Source organism: Zingiber officinale, chromosome 3B (genome assembly GCF_018446385.1).
Source record: "Zingiber officinale cultivar Zhangliang chromosome 3B, Zo_v1.1, whole genome shotgun sequence".
Classification (NCBI taxonomy): domain Eukaryota; kingdom Viridiplantae; phylum Streptophyta; class Magnoliopsida; order Zingiberales; family Zingiberaceae; genus Zingiber; species Zingiber officinale.
In genome coordinates, this window is record NC_055991.1 from 121946651 (window position 1) to 121962467 (window position 15817).

Below are 15817 nucleotides of genomic sequence, written 5' to 3' on the forward strand. Positions count from 1 at the left end.
GTTATATACCTCCAAAATTTCTAATTAATCCAGTAGATAACAATCTATATTGGGTTCCAAAGTCATACTTAGACTACAATTTTTAAAATAGGGTTAAAATATCAGAAAGGAAATTAAATATTAATTTCTTTAAAAGGCTTTGTCTAAGGAAGTGATTGTTGTTCTAATATCCAAGAAGGCCTAGCGTCTCGCCATAACTTGAAGTCATTTATTGAATTTAATGTTTAATTGACTAACTATTAAACGATCTACTATAATAATCATTTAACAAGTTTTTCTTAAAAGGATTAGTCGAGTTTTTAGAATTGACAAAATGTTTTCTTTTTAACTCTTTCTTGTCAAATGCAAACTATGACTTTATTGATTTTTTTTAAGTCCCCCAAAATTTATTTCAAACTTTTTAACTTTTTATATTATTTTCTTATTTTTTTATGTAATCAAAGGGGGAGGAATATGTACAAGTTTAGGGGGAGATTTTAAATTTTTAAATTTTGTAAATTTTAAATTTTGAAACATTATAAAATTTTGAATTTTGCAACATTATACTTAATGTTCCTAAAATATTAATTTCTTTACAATACTTTTATTGCAGTGTTTTTACCCTAACCTGAATATACTTAATGTTCCTAAAATGTTAATTTCTTTACAATACTTTTATTGCATTGTTTTTACCCTAACCTGAATCTGGGTTGATGCACATCAAAAAGGGAGAGATTGTTGAAATCCTATGGTAGTTTTGATGTGATCAACCAGGTTAAGTTAGGTCTTGTTATGTTTGATCCTTGTGTCTAAGTGTGTAGGAGCTTAGGAACACAAGTAGTCGAGCAAAAGACGCAGCTAGCATGAAGGATGACACGGGAAGGGAGCTAACAGACTCGGTGCATCCAAGGAATGAAATGCTGCGGAAGAGTACACCGGTGGACTAGAAGGACGTGCGCGACATTCTGAGGGATGAGAAGCCTGAGCGGAAGCCTGCTTGAAGAGAAGACCGGGAAATGAATTCAGGTGAGCCCTATCCCGGATGGTCGCGATCACCCAGGCGATCAGAGTAACAAAAGAGCAAAGAGGAAGCTGGAAATGCTGCTGGAGGCGCCTTCAAAGGGAGTTGAAAGCGCCTCCGAGGCGCCTCCGCACCTTCGTTGTGGAAGGCGCCATCCATGGCTGGAAGGCGCCTTCGATGAACAGTACGAAGGTGTCTTCCAACCCTATGGAAGGCGCCTTCAACCAGGTAGATTTTGCCGTTAGCTGTGGATAAACTTTTATCCATTGGCACCTTGCTGGAGGCGTCTTCCAGCTTTATGGAAGGCGCCCTCAAGCCACGGATAAGATTTTCCAGGGGCTATAAAAAGACCCCTGGACCTAGAAAATCTGGAACAACTCTTATAATCTTTTCTTAGCAACTATCTGAGCGTTCAACGATTGTAAGAGGCTTCTCCACCTACACGAATGAAATTTTTTTGTGCTTTCATTGTCTTTGGATTAACAACCACCTAGGTTGTAACCAAGTAAATTATGAACCTCATCTTTTTAGTAGTTAATCTAAGTTATTAGTATTGTTGCTTTTAATTTGAGTTGAAAAAATGAGAAATGTGTTGTTTTTTAGGCAATTCACCTCCCTCAAGCCGGCCGTCAAGGGACCTAACAATATCCATGTTTAACTCTTGGCATCTTAATGTCTCCAATTGGTGAGTAATAACTGCTTGATTAGACTAAGGAGTAGAACCTGTGCTAGTTTTATAGAATTGATGATGTTCGAATATATCAATTCATTGAGTAGGGAATGTTTTAATACTTTCATAATTATACATGTAGAGACTCTCACTAGTTGTGATCTAATCACAAGTTCTTTCATACTATAAATAATATTGTGGGCATTCAGTAAATGAGTTTAAGACCATTCAAATACATAAATAAAATATACTCAAATAATACATTTTTATTTATCAAAATAAATAATACAAACCATAAACGATTTACCTTAGGATACCTCTTAAACATAATAATTAATTGATAAATTATGATTTAGAATACCCCAAATAAAATCTTAATAGTTATATTTACTCTCATAATCGATTATAACTTTTATGCCTTCATGTTCATTATAGATTACATAAGTATTTAAAACAATGGTATTTTATTGAACAACGCGAGGAAGTTTGACTATTATCCATTTCATTTCATGTATTCAATTTTTATAATTTTAAAAATACATATCACATTCTCGTTGCATTCCTTTTTGTTTTACATATTTAAATTTTTTATTTACCTATTCAAAAATTTACTATCCTTAATTTATATTATAGAATTTAGATTAGAAGATATAGATACATTAAGAAAGTTTACAAGAATACACTGATTTAATTTAAAATGATTCAGTATTCTCTAGATCTATTAATCAATTTTAGACAAAACTAATTAAAAATTAAAAAATTTAATATTTTTCAAACTAAATTCTAAGAATATATTGATGGTATTATTTAGTAAATATCATTGTCAACCTTTAATTAACTAATGACAAATTTTATCAAGTCTTTGTCAGTTTAAAAATTAATTATTTTTAATTTACTTATTGAATTTAAATTTGAGGACATAGATACATTGATTTCTAAGAGTATATTAATCTTGACTTCTAAGAATATATTAATCTTGATTTAAAGTGATCCAGAATTTTCTAGGTTCATCCATCAATTTTGTTCAAAATTAATTGATGGGTTTACACATTTCAAAAACTTTGACATTTTTTTGAACCAATCAATCTTAGAAATTTATTGATGGTATTAATTAGTGAATATTATTATTCTAAATCTTATTATGATAAATTTTAGAAAGTTACTACTTTCATCATTCAAATTCATATCTAAGAGCGTCGATTCATTGTCCAAAACTGGGTTATAGACCTAGAAAAGTTTAAATCAAAATTAATATACTTATAAAATCTTTTTAATATATCTATGTTCGACTTTGAGATTTTTTCGTTGAGAGTTGTAAACGGGGGTATAACTGCCTGATTTTGATATTATAAAAATTAGGTACCTTAAATTAAAAATTCCAAAACCTACTTCAAAGCTCCCCCACTTAACCGTCCAAGAGGTTGAGTCATCGCTGGAAGTCACGAACTAACCACTCTCAGAGTTCTGATTAATTTTTTTTTGTTTTAAATATTTATTGTTTAATATATTGTTTTATAATAAACTAATGCAGTCGTAGAGGCGCAGTGGCGCTCACGTTTGAGATGCATCGGGGATCATTTGGTGACTCGATTCTGCATTTTGAACGGCGTGGATCTAACTTGCAGCAGTTTTCAGAAAAAGCTCCGAAAGACCTTATCATCCGATCCGTGCTCTCTCGCTGCAAGATTGCTGCTTAATAAACGCAGCTATCCGCCGTCGCTGAATTCGGAGACGCGATCGTCGGGTCTGCTGCTGCTGCCTGCCAAGCGTGCTGTCATCCTCAAACCCTACCAATCTGACATCGACAAAAAAGTTCAATCTTTGACCGTCTCCGTGGAGTAGGAGAGTAGCGCTGCCCACTCGGAGTGGGTGGACGCAACTGAATAGATGATGGGTGGCGGAGGTGGTATGCTTTCCTGTGAAATAGCAAAATCCCTGCTTTTGGCTTCTTGTTTGATTGTCCGTCTTTTGCCGTTCACGGTTTCGAAATTTGATCGGCGAATGGCTTTGGATGCGAATGTGTTTTTCTGTTGGACTCGCGGTTGATAAAATTAGGGTTTATGGAGATTTTAAGTTCTACGGGCGTGAATTCGAGGATCTTTGAGGGATTTTGGTTTCGTTTGTTGTCGTGTTCTTGGGTGTCAATGATCGAGATGAGCGCTTCGTGTAATTTACTTGCTTTTTACTGAAACCAGTACAGCGTGACGGATGAACGGTTGTTGGATGATGGAGACCAACAAAGCAGTTGATGACAAGGATTCTGGATGGTTAGAAGTGAAGAAGGTATGTTGTAGATCCTTTTATTCAGCATTTTGTAATTGCTCTCCTCTTCCGCCGAAGCTTGTTTTTGGCTTCTCCAAAAAAGGGACTGAAGAATAATTTGGAGAAATAATAGTTCGTGGAATCAATTTTATCTGTGTATCTCACTGCAATGTTTGGACATAAATGCAAGAGAAATCCTCACATGGTTTAAGTTTAAGATATGTTAGGGATGAGCATCCTTCGCTTGTTTGCAGGCTTGTGAACTTTCAGATGAGTGCATTAGTTCTTTATTATCGGTGACAACATTATAGAGTTGATTTTTTTTTCCTCTTACAGAAACATAGAACAAGCAGAAAGCTTGCTGGCCAGAAAGCTGTTGGAAGTTCTTTAGTCCACACATTCACACCTCCTGATCATTTATCCATCCATGATAAGACTGGAAACTGTGGCATCAAACAACAGTTCTCACATTCTATATATGGACTTGATTATGTTGTGTCAAAGGATGAGGTTACTGGTGATGTTACACGCATAGCAAAAAATCATAATGATAATGAATTTTTTAGTGAACTTTCTGTTATTCAAGAGACTGAACGTTTGAAGGTTAAAGTTACAGATTCAGAAGTGATCACCAAAGCAACTGAAGAAGTGCCCACAAAGGAAACAGCTGCAAATTTTCAGAAAATTAAGTGGGGTGACCTTGAGGACATTACTTTGGAATTTCAAGTTGATTGTGAGAGTACAAGTGTTTCTAGTACCAAGGCTGGTAGTAGTGCTTTTCCTTGTAACATGCAGGAAGATGCAAATTTAGAAAAGGTGAATGAATCAACATTACATGTGTCCTCCTGCAATACTAATAATCAGAAAAGTGTTACTTTGCCATCTTCACACGAACAACTTTCTTCACAAAATTTAGCAATGGGCATCAGTGGTGAACATGTTGAATTTACTTGGAAAGAGGTCAAGGAAATTTCTCCTGAAGAGAGGGAAGTAGGGATTGTCAATAAGAATGCAGCTCTTCCTAGTCTGAGTGTAATCATTGATAATGCTGCAAACACAGCATCTGACTTGGTTTCTAGTGATATGAAAATAGGAGATTTTCCTGCATCACCTGTTCATGGAGTTGTTCAAATGATAACCAGAAAACCTCATCTTCAGTCCACAAATATGGTCTTGGACACCTCCAAAAATCCAAATGCCAATTTTGATACTGCCACAATCTTTGATCTAGGAGATGGAATTACACACTTGACGAGTGACACTGAAACTGCTGTTATACGTGTTCCAGCTACAGCTGCTGCTGAAATTCAGTGTGAGCTCCATGATGGCTTGACAGTTGGGGTTGATCTTACTGATGGTCAAGCAGGGGAGAGTAAAGAAAGATTCAGGCAAAGGCTTTGGTGCTTTCTTTTTGAAAATCTCAATAGAGCAGTCGATGAACTTTACCTACTCTGTGAATTGGAGTGTGATATGGAACAGATGGATGAGGCTGCTCTTGTTCTAGAAGAAGCTACATCTGATTTCAAAGCATTGAAATGTAGAGTGAAACATTTTGAGAGCACCAAGATCCCTTCCCAATCATCAAAAGATGGATATCCAATTATAATAAAGGCCGATAATCGCCGACCTCATGCACTATCGTGGGAGGTAGGCACAATTACTCCTTTCTGTGACTGATCAGAGATCATCCAAATATTCTTCTCATTCATACTTCGTATTATTAGATATTCCATATCAAATAACAAATGATTGTCTAGTTTATTACACAACATGCAACTTAAGAATTGGGTTTTAAATTGAGTTTTACTGAAGTCTCTTAGATCATTTTATAGGAAGTAGCTCTTGGAAAATTTTGAGAGTTTTAGCTGAGTTAGAATTTCTCTCTTTTTTTCTCATTAAAATTTGGCAGCACTAACTCTATCATGTGCAAACTATGCTTTTGCTTGAGAAAGGTTCTTAAGAGCTATATTGCAACTAATGGATATCTGTTCTTATATTTAAAAAATCATCATATAGTTACTTAAGCTAACTTGAAGCGTACCTTTGGTATATTCGTTGTTACATGTAGACTTTTTTGACACCACCCTTATTGACTATCACACAAAAAAATATGCTACATTGTTTATCATGTTGAAATATGGAATATGAATGGCCAAATTTGAATGTTATTATTGGTAGTCATTTCATGAATGATGAATTACTCTGTTCCTGTCTAGTATGAGTTACTTATGAATTAACAATATAACATGATAGTTCATGGAAATATGCAGGTTCGGAGGATGACAACTTCCTCTCAGAGGGCAGAAATTTTATCTTCTTCTTTGGAAGCCTTTAGGAAAATTCAACTTGAAAGAGCTGCTAAAGATACAACTAAAGATGCAAAAAACTTTGGTGTTATCAACTCAAATCAGGAGTTTGCTTGCTGTTCCTCTGTAGTAGATGAAGTATCTGATGCTAGAGATCAGAGTGTAAACAGCAAAAGGCAGAATGTTTTCTTAAAAGATAGCAGGACGAACAATGATCTAACTAAGCAGAATGAAGACATAAATAAACTAGGAAAAGGACGACCTGAACAAAGTGGCCATTTGCCACTAAGGAGCCTGCCTTTTTCTGTATCTGGAAAATCCAAAAGAGAACCTTCAGGACAAAATTCAGAAGTACAAAAGCAGACACCTAAGAAGGATAAGGAATTTGCTGAAAATATGATAGAAAAGTCTTCTAGGGCTGTGTGTATTGTCCAAAAGCATACTTCTGACCTTGGCAAAGATAAGGACAAGCTGAAGCACAATGGAGCTCAATGGAAGTCCATGGATGCTTGGAAAGAAAGGCGAAATTGGGAAGATATCCTCAAAACTCCAGTGCATAGTTATCCCAAAATCTCATACTCACCCGGCATGGGAAGAAAAGTTATGGACCGTGCCCGAGTGTTACATGCCAAACTTATGTCTCCTGAGAAAAAGAAAAAGAGTGCCATGGATTTGAGAAGGGAAGCTGAAGAAAGGCACGTGAGAGCAATGAGAATAAGGAATCAGCTAGAAAGTGAACGTGTGCAGAAGCTGCAGCGAACATCAGAGAAATTAAACCGTGTCACTGAGTGGCAAGCAGTTCGGAACTCAAAATTGCGTGAAGTTATGTCTGCACGTCATCAGCGTAGTGAATTTCTCCATGGGGTCCATCTGGCAAAAGTTGTAAGGAAAGCTGGTGATGAGAGCAGCAAGGTTAATGAGGTTCGCTTTATTACTTCACTCAATGAACAAAATAAAAAGTTGATTCTGCGTCAGAAGCTTCATGACTCAGAAATGAGGCGAGCTGAAAAACTGCAGGTAATAAAAATAAAACAAAAGGAAGACATAGCAAGAGAAGAAGCTGTATTGGAACGCCGGAAACTCCTTGAAGCTGAAAAGTTGCAGCGTCTTGCTGAGACACAGCGGAAAAAGGAAGAAGCTCAAGTTAGGAGGGAGGAGGAACGCAAGGCATCAAGCGCAGCTAGAGAGGCCAAGGCTGTTGAGCAGCTTCGAAGAAAGGAAATTAGAGTCAGAGCTAGACAAGAAGAGGCAGAACTCTTAGCCCAAAAGTTGGCTGAAAGACTTCGCGAAAGTGAACAACGTCGGAAGTATTACCTTGAGCAAATACGTGAGAAAGCTTCAATGGACTTTAGAGAGCAATCTTCTCCTTTACAGCGTCGTTTGAATAAAGAGGGTCTAAGTAGATTGATGGTGACCAGTAGTGATGATAATGCAGGAACACTCAGTTCAGATTCTGTTGACAAGCTAGTAAATGCCACACAGCAGCACTCTTTGAAGCGAAGAATTAAAAAAGTGCGCCAGAGACTTATGGCACTTAAGCATGATTTTGTTGAGCATCCTGTTAACTATGAAAATACTGGAATTAGTAATAGAACATCAATGGCTGCTGTAAGAGCGAAAATTGGAAGGTGGATTCAGGACCTTCAAAAACTTCGCCAGGCTAGAAAGGAAGGGGCTGCTAGCATAGGACTGACTGTTAGTGATGTGATAAAGGTTTGTTTCATGTTTGTTTGATTTCTCAAGTGGGTCATGTTTTCTTATTATAAAAAAGTGTATTCTGTCTCAAACTATTGATAATTTAAGATAACATTTTCCTTATGCATTACTATTAGGAGGCTCATGTTGTCGTTATCCTTGTTTTCCTATGTCAAACAGTTTGTTGAGGGAAAGGAAACTGAACTGCATGCAGCCCGTCTAGCTGGTTTGCTTGACTTCATATCTTCTGCATTACCAGCTTCCCACACTTCAAAGCCAGAAGCATGTCATGTGACATTGCACCTTGTACGACTACTGCGAGTGTTGCTGTCACTTCCAGCAAATAGGAGTTATTCCCTTGCACAAAATCTCATGCCTCCCATAATTCCGATGTTGTCTGCATCACTTGAGAATTATATCAAAGCTGCTGCATCTTCTAGTTCCGGAAGCACAAACCTTCCACCAAGCAAAGCATCCAATGAAAATTTGGAATTGCTCACTGAAATCATGGATGGGTTTTTATGGATCTTTACCATGATTATAGGCCACATACATTTTGATGATCACCTACTCCAAATGCAGGATGGTCTAATGGAGCTTTTAGTAGCTTACCAAGTTATTCATCGTCTTCGTGATCTGTTTGCCCTCTATGATAGACCACAGGTGGAAGGATCTCCATTTCCATCTTCACTTCTCTTAAGTTTGGCCCTTCTATCTGTATTAACATCAAGTCCTGGAACATCCTCAGTCATTGACTGGCAATCATGTGCACCCAAGACATCCGAAATCTGTGAGCTCCACAGGTTAAAAGACTCTGAAACTATGGTTGCAGGAGAGTCCTCTGTTACTATTAACAATACTGGAGATAGCAAAAATTTTCCATCTTCCAATCAATCTATTGAACTACATAGAGATGGATCTGCTCAGGTATCTGAGGTACTGAATTTAGTTCCAACTGGAAAATTGTTATCCTATACACCAGAAGCCAGGCAGTTGGGTGTGGAACCTGGAAAGGGTTCCTCTTCATGTTATACACAAAATGTTGAATTTGTATTGCAAAGACGAGATAATGTTTTATCAGATGAATTCCAAAATCTTTTAGTCAAAGATGAAAATTTGTCATCCATGAATAAAGATGAGAACTTTGTTGATGGTTCTGCATTGAGAAAAGGAACTGACGGGCATGCTAGCACTAAGAAGCTCACTCTGAAACAGCCTCTAATGTTTCTTCTTTCTGCTATTTCTGAGACTGGCCTCGTTTGTCTTCCATCACTTCTAACAGCAGTGCTACTGCAGGCAAACAACAAAATATCTTTGGATCAGGTGATATTACAAAACTAATAGTATGTTCACCATGCAATTGCACGTCAATTGCATGGTGATTAGGAAGAAAACTCTTTGTTTTTTTCCTTATATGTGAAATACCACTGTTTCTGCAGATCACATTTTTACCTTTGAAGCAAAAAATGGCATATAAGCAAACATATGTCTGCTAGGCGATGCTAATATCCTTCTTTTTTCTTGTTGCTATTTAAGAAACATCCATTATGTTTCTGCATTTGTTGAATAACCTAGCTGGTAAAGCCTTGCGATTGCTGATATGTGGATCCTAGGTTTGAATGCCATGTTACTGTTAATTTGATTTTCAATCGAAAAAAAATACATTCACAAATAAAATAGTTAGCTTCCAGAATAACTGATCATCCAACTCCCTGGGGCGATTAGGAAAAGATCCATTAAAAAATTACAGACTTCATACTGTGATACTATTTATTTGTTTGTAGGGTTCATACATCCTTCCATCAAACTTTGAAGAAGCAGCCACTGGTGTATTGAAAGTTTTGAACAATATGGCGAACTTAAATATTTCTACTCTGCAGAGCATGCTGGTAAGTTGTTCTATACCAACTTTGTTTTCATGTCCCCTAAATGGCATGATTAGTTGCGTACTTTTGATGTCAACTGGCCCTTTATGTTGAAATTTGTACAGGCTAGATCAGATCTAAAAGTAGAATTCTTCCACTTGATGAGTTTTCTTTTGACCCATTGCACAAACAAGTGGAAAGCAGCAAATGATCAGGTGTGTCATAGCTTTTTCTCACCCGACTAAGCATGGTATCTTCTCCGCCTAATGAAACTGTGACAACAACACATGAAAAAGGAAGTTTACAGATTCAACCTAAATTGCTCCTCATTTTCTCTAATACCACATAATATATTTTTGTGTCAAGTCACACTTCTACAAACTCTTTTACAAACTGTTGTTTGAATTCAATTTTGTTGAGCTTACCAATATTCTTGTGTAGGTTCATTTCTGAATTAAATTTTCTTTGGCATATTACTCTCTTCCTTGACCAAAGTGTCCTGATGTCTTTGGTGTTGATCCATGGATGGATGTGATAGCCAATGTACTAGGACTTGAGATTAGTGGTATATCAAATAGTGAACTGCTTTTTCACTTATCTGCATTAGTGCCTAATGCGTGAGAAGAATGTTCTGTGACATGAATGCTCTAAACGCTTCATATGTAAGTATTTTTTGGTGTTCTAATTTTGGATTTTGTTCTCTTTTAGGTCGGTCTACTTCTCTTGGAATCCTTGTTGCTTCTTGGTTACTTTTCTTTGTTTCATTGCGAGAATCAAGCAGTTCTTCGGTGGGGAAAAAGTCCAACTATATTGCATAAGGTAGGCACTCTTCTAGACCGTTGCCCTTGAAGGTTCTATATGTTTCTTCAAAGCAACTCTAACTTCACTAGCCAAATCAAAACAGATCTGTGATCTACCCTTCGTCTTCTTCAGTGACCCGGACCTGACTCCCATATTGGCTGGTACTCTTGTGGCTGCTTGTTATGGTTGTGATCAGAATAGAGATATTGTGCTACAAGAGCTGAGTATCGACATGTTGCTTTCTTTGCTGAAATCTTGCAAGCAGAGATTACTTTCTGTCCAGCACGACTCATTGCAGCCAAATGTTTCAATGACAAATGGCGTAATCGATAGTAATCAGATGGGTTCTGATTCTAAGAGGTCTCAGGGTGAGACTCAGCACAGATCTACCCGTAAAATCTCACAAACTTTGCCAGGAAGAAGTCTTCCAAGCAGCAACTCCAAAATCAATAAATCAAAAGTTCAAAGGGATTATAGAGGAACAAGGACTTTCGATGAGTGGATCTCAAAACACAATCTATCAAAAGTAGAAGTTGCATCCACTTTTATGTTACATTGGAGATTTCCAATCTCTTTCTTGGACAGAGCTGAAGAATTCTTTTCTGCGGAGAGTCAGAGCCAATAGTGAGTCACCGGCCAGGGCTGACATCCAATTACATAACCAAAACAGTCCAATAAATTATTGGATTTTAGGATGCCATCACTTCTGAGCTAGATTATTCTCCCACCACAAAATGCTAATCAGGCCTTTAAATTTTAGTTTCGGCTCTACTCAGAAAAGAGCATGTATATCACAGATCCACTTCGATGTTTCATGTTTACTCGATGACTAAATGCTTAATCACAGATGTATATTACAGATGCAATATTTACCAACAGGATTACATTGGATGATAGATGATGTTGGGTAGAAAGAGGCTGCTCCATGCCAAATTAAAATGGCTCAACTTTTGATTGAGTTACAGCAAATGGGATTTCAACTCTGATCGGGAAATCCAATAGTTACTTAGGCCTACCATTTCCATGTATACAGTTTGTGTAAGAGTCCATTGGAAACAACATGTCACATGTGATCATGAAGTCCTTAATTGTTGACGCATTAGGATTATACAACTGAATCCTATTTCACAATTGTTTCTCAGGAGAGTGCTTGGAGCATCTATATGTTTTTCTATTTAAAATACATAATTTAAAATAAAAAAATTACTTTATTAAATTTTGATATTCATTTTTCAATATATCATATATTAGTTTTCGTATTTCTTTCCTCTCTTCTATAATATTTGTGGAATATAATCTATTCTTTAAATTTAAAGAAGTAATGTTTATAAATATATAATTTAAGGAATGGATAGGGTAATTGATGTAAAAAAAAATTAACTATCTTATCTAAAATGTAAGATAAAATATTTGAATAGAATATTTGATGTAGATGTTCATACAACTCCAAAATGGATCCCATAGTTATACAATAAGGTGATTTCTTTAAGTATACTTCTAACATTATGTCGTAGTGATCATGAACTCATTAAGAGATTTTATTGCGCTTCTAATCACTAATAATGGAGTTTGAGATGTACCTCAAAACAATTTAAGTGTTTGCAATTTCACCTGTAGCACATCTAATTAGTTAGGCTGCCATTGTAAGTGATTGAACCAAACCTCATTCTCTTTCACTTTATGATGGATTAAATTCCTTAGTGAGTGGATATATATTAGATCCTCCTTTGAACTAATAAAGTCATTTTTGTTTCTGGTTGTATCTGGATCTCTTTGGTCCAGGTTTAAGCACACGGCCTAAGATTGATCGAACCAGCGCAAAATTACGGTTCTTTTGCCAAAGCAAGTACACTACGCAACTCAACGTTTAAACTAACCGACATTCAAATTGTATCTGCTAACTGCACACAATTTCAACAAGATCCTGCAAGCAACATTCTAAATCCTAATATTTACAGAATTTTGAGGATCCAAGTGACAGCAGAAAAAGGATATTATTCTTGCTTGCCCAACAAACTTATTTGTCAGATACCCACTTCACCCTCTTCGACTGGTCACTTGGCAGGAAGAAATCAAATTTTACATCTATATTGCCTGATCTTTCGCCAGTGTCTTTATACTCCATGTTTGATATGTTTCCAATGTAATCCTCCTCAGAATCTTGGTACTCTGGCCGCACACGTCGGACCGGAATGGTTACTGAATAGAGCGTACCAAGATCTGTATCTGTGGAAACATTGAGTTGAACCTTATCCAGGGAATCAATCTCAACAAATTCGGAAAGTGCCTCAATAATATTGTTAATTATCTTTTGCTTTGCCTCATCGCTGATATCACACCTATCAGAGAATAGTATCATCTTAAGCCTCTGCTTTGCAGTTTTTGCATTGGAATTATTTCGTACTTTGGTTGGAAATAGCATCCTCCAGGTTAGACTAAGTCGGTCAAAGAAGCTCATGTTAACAACATTAAGAAGAAATACTTCAGCATCTTGGTTTACTGTTGGTGTAAGCTTGTTTTCTCCCGTCCCAAAGCACACATGGTTCCAGTTCGTGGAATTCATATCTGGCAGTTTCATCTGCAGCAAATTGGGTGCAACCTTGAGATCACTAGCTCCACTTCGGAAATGATCAAGCCGTGCCTACATCAGAGAGCGATTCTCAATTATAGAGGAGAATGGGCAGAAGTTTCAATCTTTGTATGCAGATTATTCATTTTCTTTGCCAAATTTCAATCCCTCTCCCCAAGATTGCACTCATAAAGATCATAAATCCTACTGATTACCATAGAGTTTCAAAATAGAAAAAGATCAAATGAATTAACCTGCAAGTAGAGAGCTTCATGCCGCTACTAATATTCATAATCCAGAAGCTACTAGACACAAAAGAGATGACGGCCATGTGTAATCACAGTGCTCCAATTTAAATCATCAGGACGTAACATGGGATGGATTATTCTCCACTACCCTCTCCTCTGACTCCCTTTCTCTTCCCTCCCTTCCCTTTATCTTTCTATTCACCATGATTGAAAAAACCACTAATTAACAGGAATGGTATTTCAAGCCATGTCAAAAATAGCAAATGCAAACAAATTGCCACACTAATCTTAATTAACTTCCTAGATTCTAATTTTACATAGTTTTGGCATATACAAAGTGAAATACGTGTAGTTACCAAGAATGAAACTGCATCCGTGATGACTGAGAATAGTTCGTTTAGAAAAAATGGGAATGGAACTGGAAAGAAGTTCTGTTCCAATAATAAAGATACATAAAGATCAGTCTTAGAATTCACTAATCACTAGCCAAAGCAAACCAATTTCCTATTTTTCTGTTCTTGGCAATTTTTGGGATTAGCTAAATGGATCTTGTCCCACTAAGAAATTGTTAATTGTGAAGCGGTTCTCTAGATAAATCAAGAACATGATTTGCAAAGAAATCAAGATTTAGTAGATATATGTTTTCCCTAGTATAAGCTCATTAATCACTTCAAATTTAGCCACTATTCAACTCCAGTTAAGACAATCAAGTGAGATTAAAGTAGGATACTTGATACGTTGAGAGCCAATGTTTTAGTCCCAGGTCGGCTCGAGAGAGTGTCAGAGGTGTGTTGAAGGAACAGGGAGGAAGAAGAGTAGGAGTGTTGGAGGTGTGTAAAAGGAGGACAAGCAGAAGTCAATATAGGAGGAAGCAGAATTAGAGAAGTGGGAGCCAATAGCGGTACCTAAAGTGTATCAATGGAGAAGAAAGGGGTGCCAATGTCAGTGACAAAGAAAGGAGAGGAAAGAAAATGCCAGTGTCCTAGAACAATGAAGAAGAGTAGGAGATGAGAAAGTGTAAATAGACTAGTGTTGGAGAAAGAGTCATGACATGTGAACTGACACTAGAAGAGGAGGAAGCTAAGGTGTTAATTTCAACGCTGAGGAGTAAGGTAGGTTTTGGTTTCAGCATGGAGGAGGAAGTCGGGAAAGGAAGTCGAGCCATCAAGTTAGGTGTGCGGAGTCCCGTGGAGACGTTGAGAAAGGAAGTAGCAACCAGTCACCCATATTGAGGATCTCATTTGTAGGTGGCAGGTGGAAGGAAAAGTTTCACTGACTCAATAGTCACAACTTAAGAACTTCTTGATTTCTCAACTCGACCAGCACACCGACTCAACCAACTCAAGTAGTACAATAGCAGTGGCTCCTTTAGTCCAACTTAGGAATCAAAATGGGATTGCAAAAGTGCACTACTGACTTCTATTAAGTTTTCTAATTATTTGCCAACGGCAAACCCTCATATAACGTACATGAGAAGATAAAATGCTACTTGACAATAATAAAGAAGCATAATACATTGAAATTTTCTAGCCATTGAACTCTGCATAAGAAATGTCTTCAGGAGATTACACTTGTATGGATGAAAAATCACAAAATCCGCACCTAAGAAATTAGGAAGAAAAATAAAGGTTTAGTCTTAAAAAGTTTGCAATAGCTTAAATCTAGCTCTCACCACTCAGGATTCGACCACAATACTCCAGGAAAGAACCTAAATAATCGACATATCCTCAACAAAAGGATCTAAAAGGGCAAAACAATTGCGAGCTCAGATCCAACCAACTCAATCTGACTGACAGTGCCGCCAGAACCAGAAGGAACAAATCCTACATACTCAAAAGGGTGAAATTTACCTATTTCACTAGCATTTCAACAAGTAAAACTAAAACAACGGAAGCGGAGAAAAGGGGAAAATAGTCCATCCAACCTTGGAACAAAGGAAGGTAGGCATGACGGGCCTGTGGTTGGGATGCGAAGGCAAGGCCCCAAAAAACATACTGACGTCTCCAGAAATGGCCATCATTCTTGCCTTGTTATGCAACGGCTCGGTGTCGCCGGTGGGGAATGGAGGCGCCGTATTTTGTCCGGCGCAGCGGGAACCTGATCAACGATGACTTCCCCCCGGTGCCCTAGTAAACACTAGATCTTCTATTAACCGTCTTTTTTTCTCTCCCTTTTTGATCGATTAAATTTTTTTCCTTCTGAAAAACAGGAAGAAAATAGTTGTGCCGTACTATGCTCAATTCAGTCCTCTCGTGGGGAAACGAATGTTGAACCAGGGACGAGATATTTTCGACGGCGACAGAATTTGTGGCTTTCCTTCAACTACATTGGCACCGCTGCCACGTATCCCGTAGGTCAAATCCCCATCCACTAAAAGCTACGCATTGGACGAAAACCCTGT

General features: G+C 37.3%; 2 protein-coding genes across 8 annotated transcripts; one reads left to right on the forward strand and one right to left on the reverse strand.

The window, feature by feature from the left end:
- The first annotated feature begins 3330 nt into the window (after positions 1-3330).
- Positions 3331-11707, forward strand: LOC121967520. Of its 7 annotated transcripts, none has more exons than XM_042517809.1 (10): positions 3331-3576; positions 3866-3953; positions 4269-4449; positions 4549-5579; positions 6203-7951; positions 8114-9256; positions 9718-9822; positions 9924-10013; positions 10507-10617; positions 10703-11707. In XM_042517809.1, exons 2-10 carry the CDS (start codon positions 3879-3881, stop codon positions 11222-11224), a joined length of 5007 nt encoding a protein of 1668 aa, XP_042373743.1. In that variant the 5' UTR covers positions 3331-3576; positions 3866-3878; the 3' UTR covers positions 11225-11707. The 7 variants fall into 7 exon arrangements, with proteins under 7 accessions (XP_042373743.1, XP_042373744.1, XP_042373737.1 ...); XM_042517810.1 differs by having other exon boundaries at positions 4269-4442; XM_042517803.1 differs by having other exon boundaries at positions 4269-5579.
- Positions 11708-12459: 752 nt separating this feature from the next.
- Positions 12460-15670, reverse strand: LOC121967521 (cell division topological specificity factor homolog, chloroplastic-like). Its single transcript, XM_042517811.1, has 2 exons — positions 15341-15670; positions 12460-13240 (listed from the first exon to the last, which is right to left on the reverse strand). The coding sequence occupies exons 1-2, from the start codon at positions 15434-15436 to the stop codon at positions 12617-12619; spliced, it is 720 nt and encodes a 239-aa protein (XP_042373745.1). The 5' UTR covers positions 15437-15670; the 3' UTR covers positions 12460-12616.
- Between the last annotated feature and the right edge of the window lie 147 nt (positions 15671-15817).

Bases quoted from the DNA above. Each gene is read 5' to 3' on its own strand.
- LOC121967520 (XM_042517803.1), top strand. From the start codon at position 3,879: ATGAACGGTTGTTGGATGATGGAGACCAACAAAGCAGTTGATGACAAG. The intron at 5,580-6,202 runs GTAGGCACAATT...GGAAATATGCAG, and splicing joins CTCATGCACTATCGTGGGAG to GTTCGGAGGATGACAACTTC. The intron at 10,014-10,506 runs GTGTGTCATAGC...GTTCTCTTTTAG, and splicing joins GGAAAGCAGCAAATGATCAG to GTCGGTCTACTTCTCTTGGA.
- LOC121967521 (XM_042517811.1), bottom strand. From the start codon at position 15,436: ATGATGGCCATTTCTGGAGACGTCAGTATGTTTTTTGGGGCCTTGCCT. The intron at 13,241-15,340 runs GTTGGATGGACT...TCTCTGATGTAG, and splicing joins CTACCTTCCTTTGTTCCAAG to GCACGGCTTGATCATTTCCG.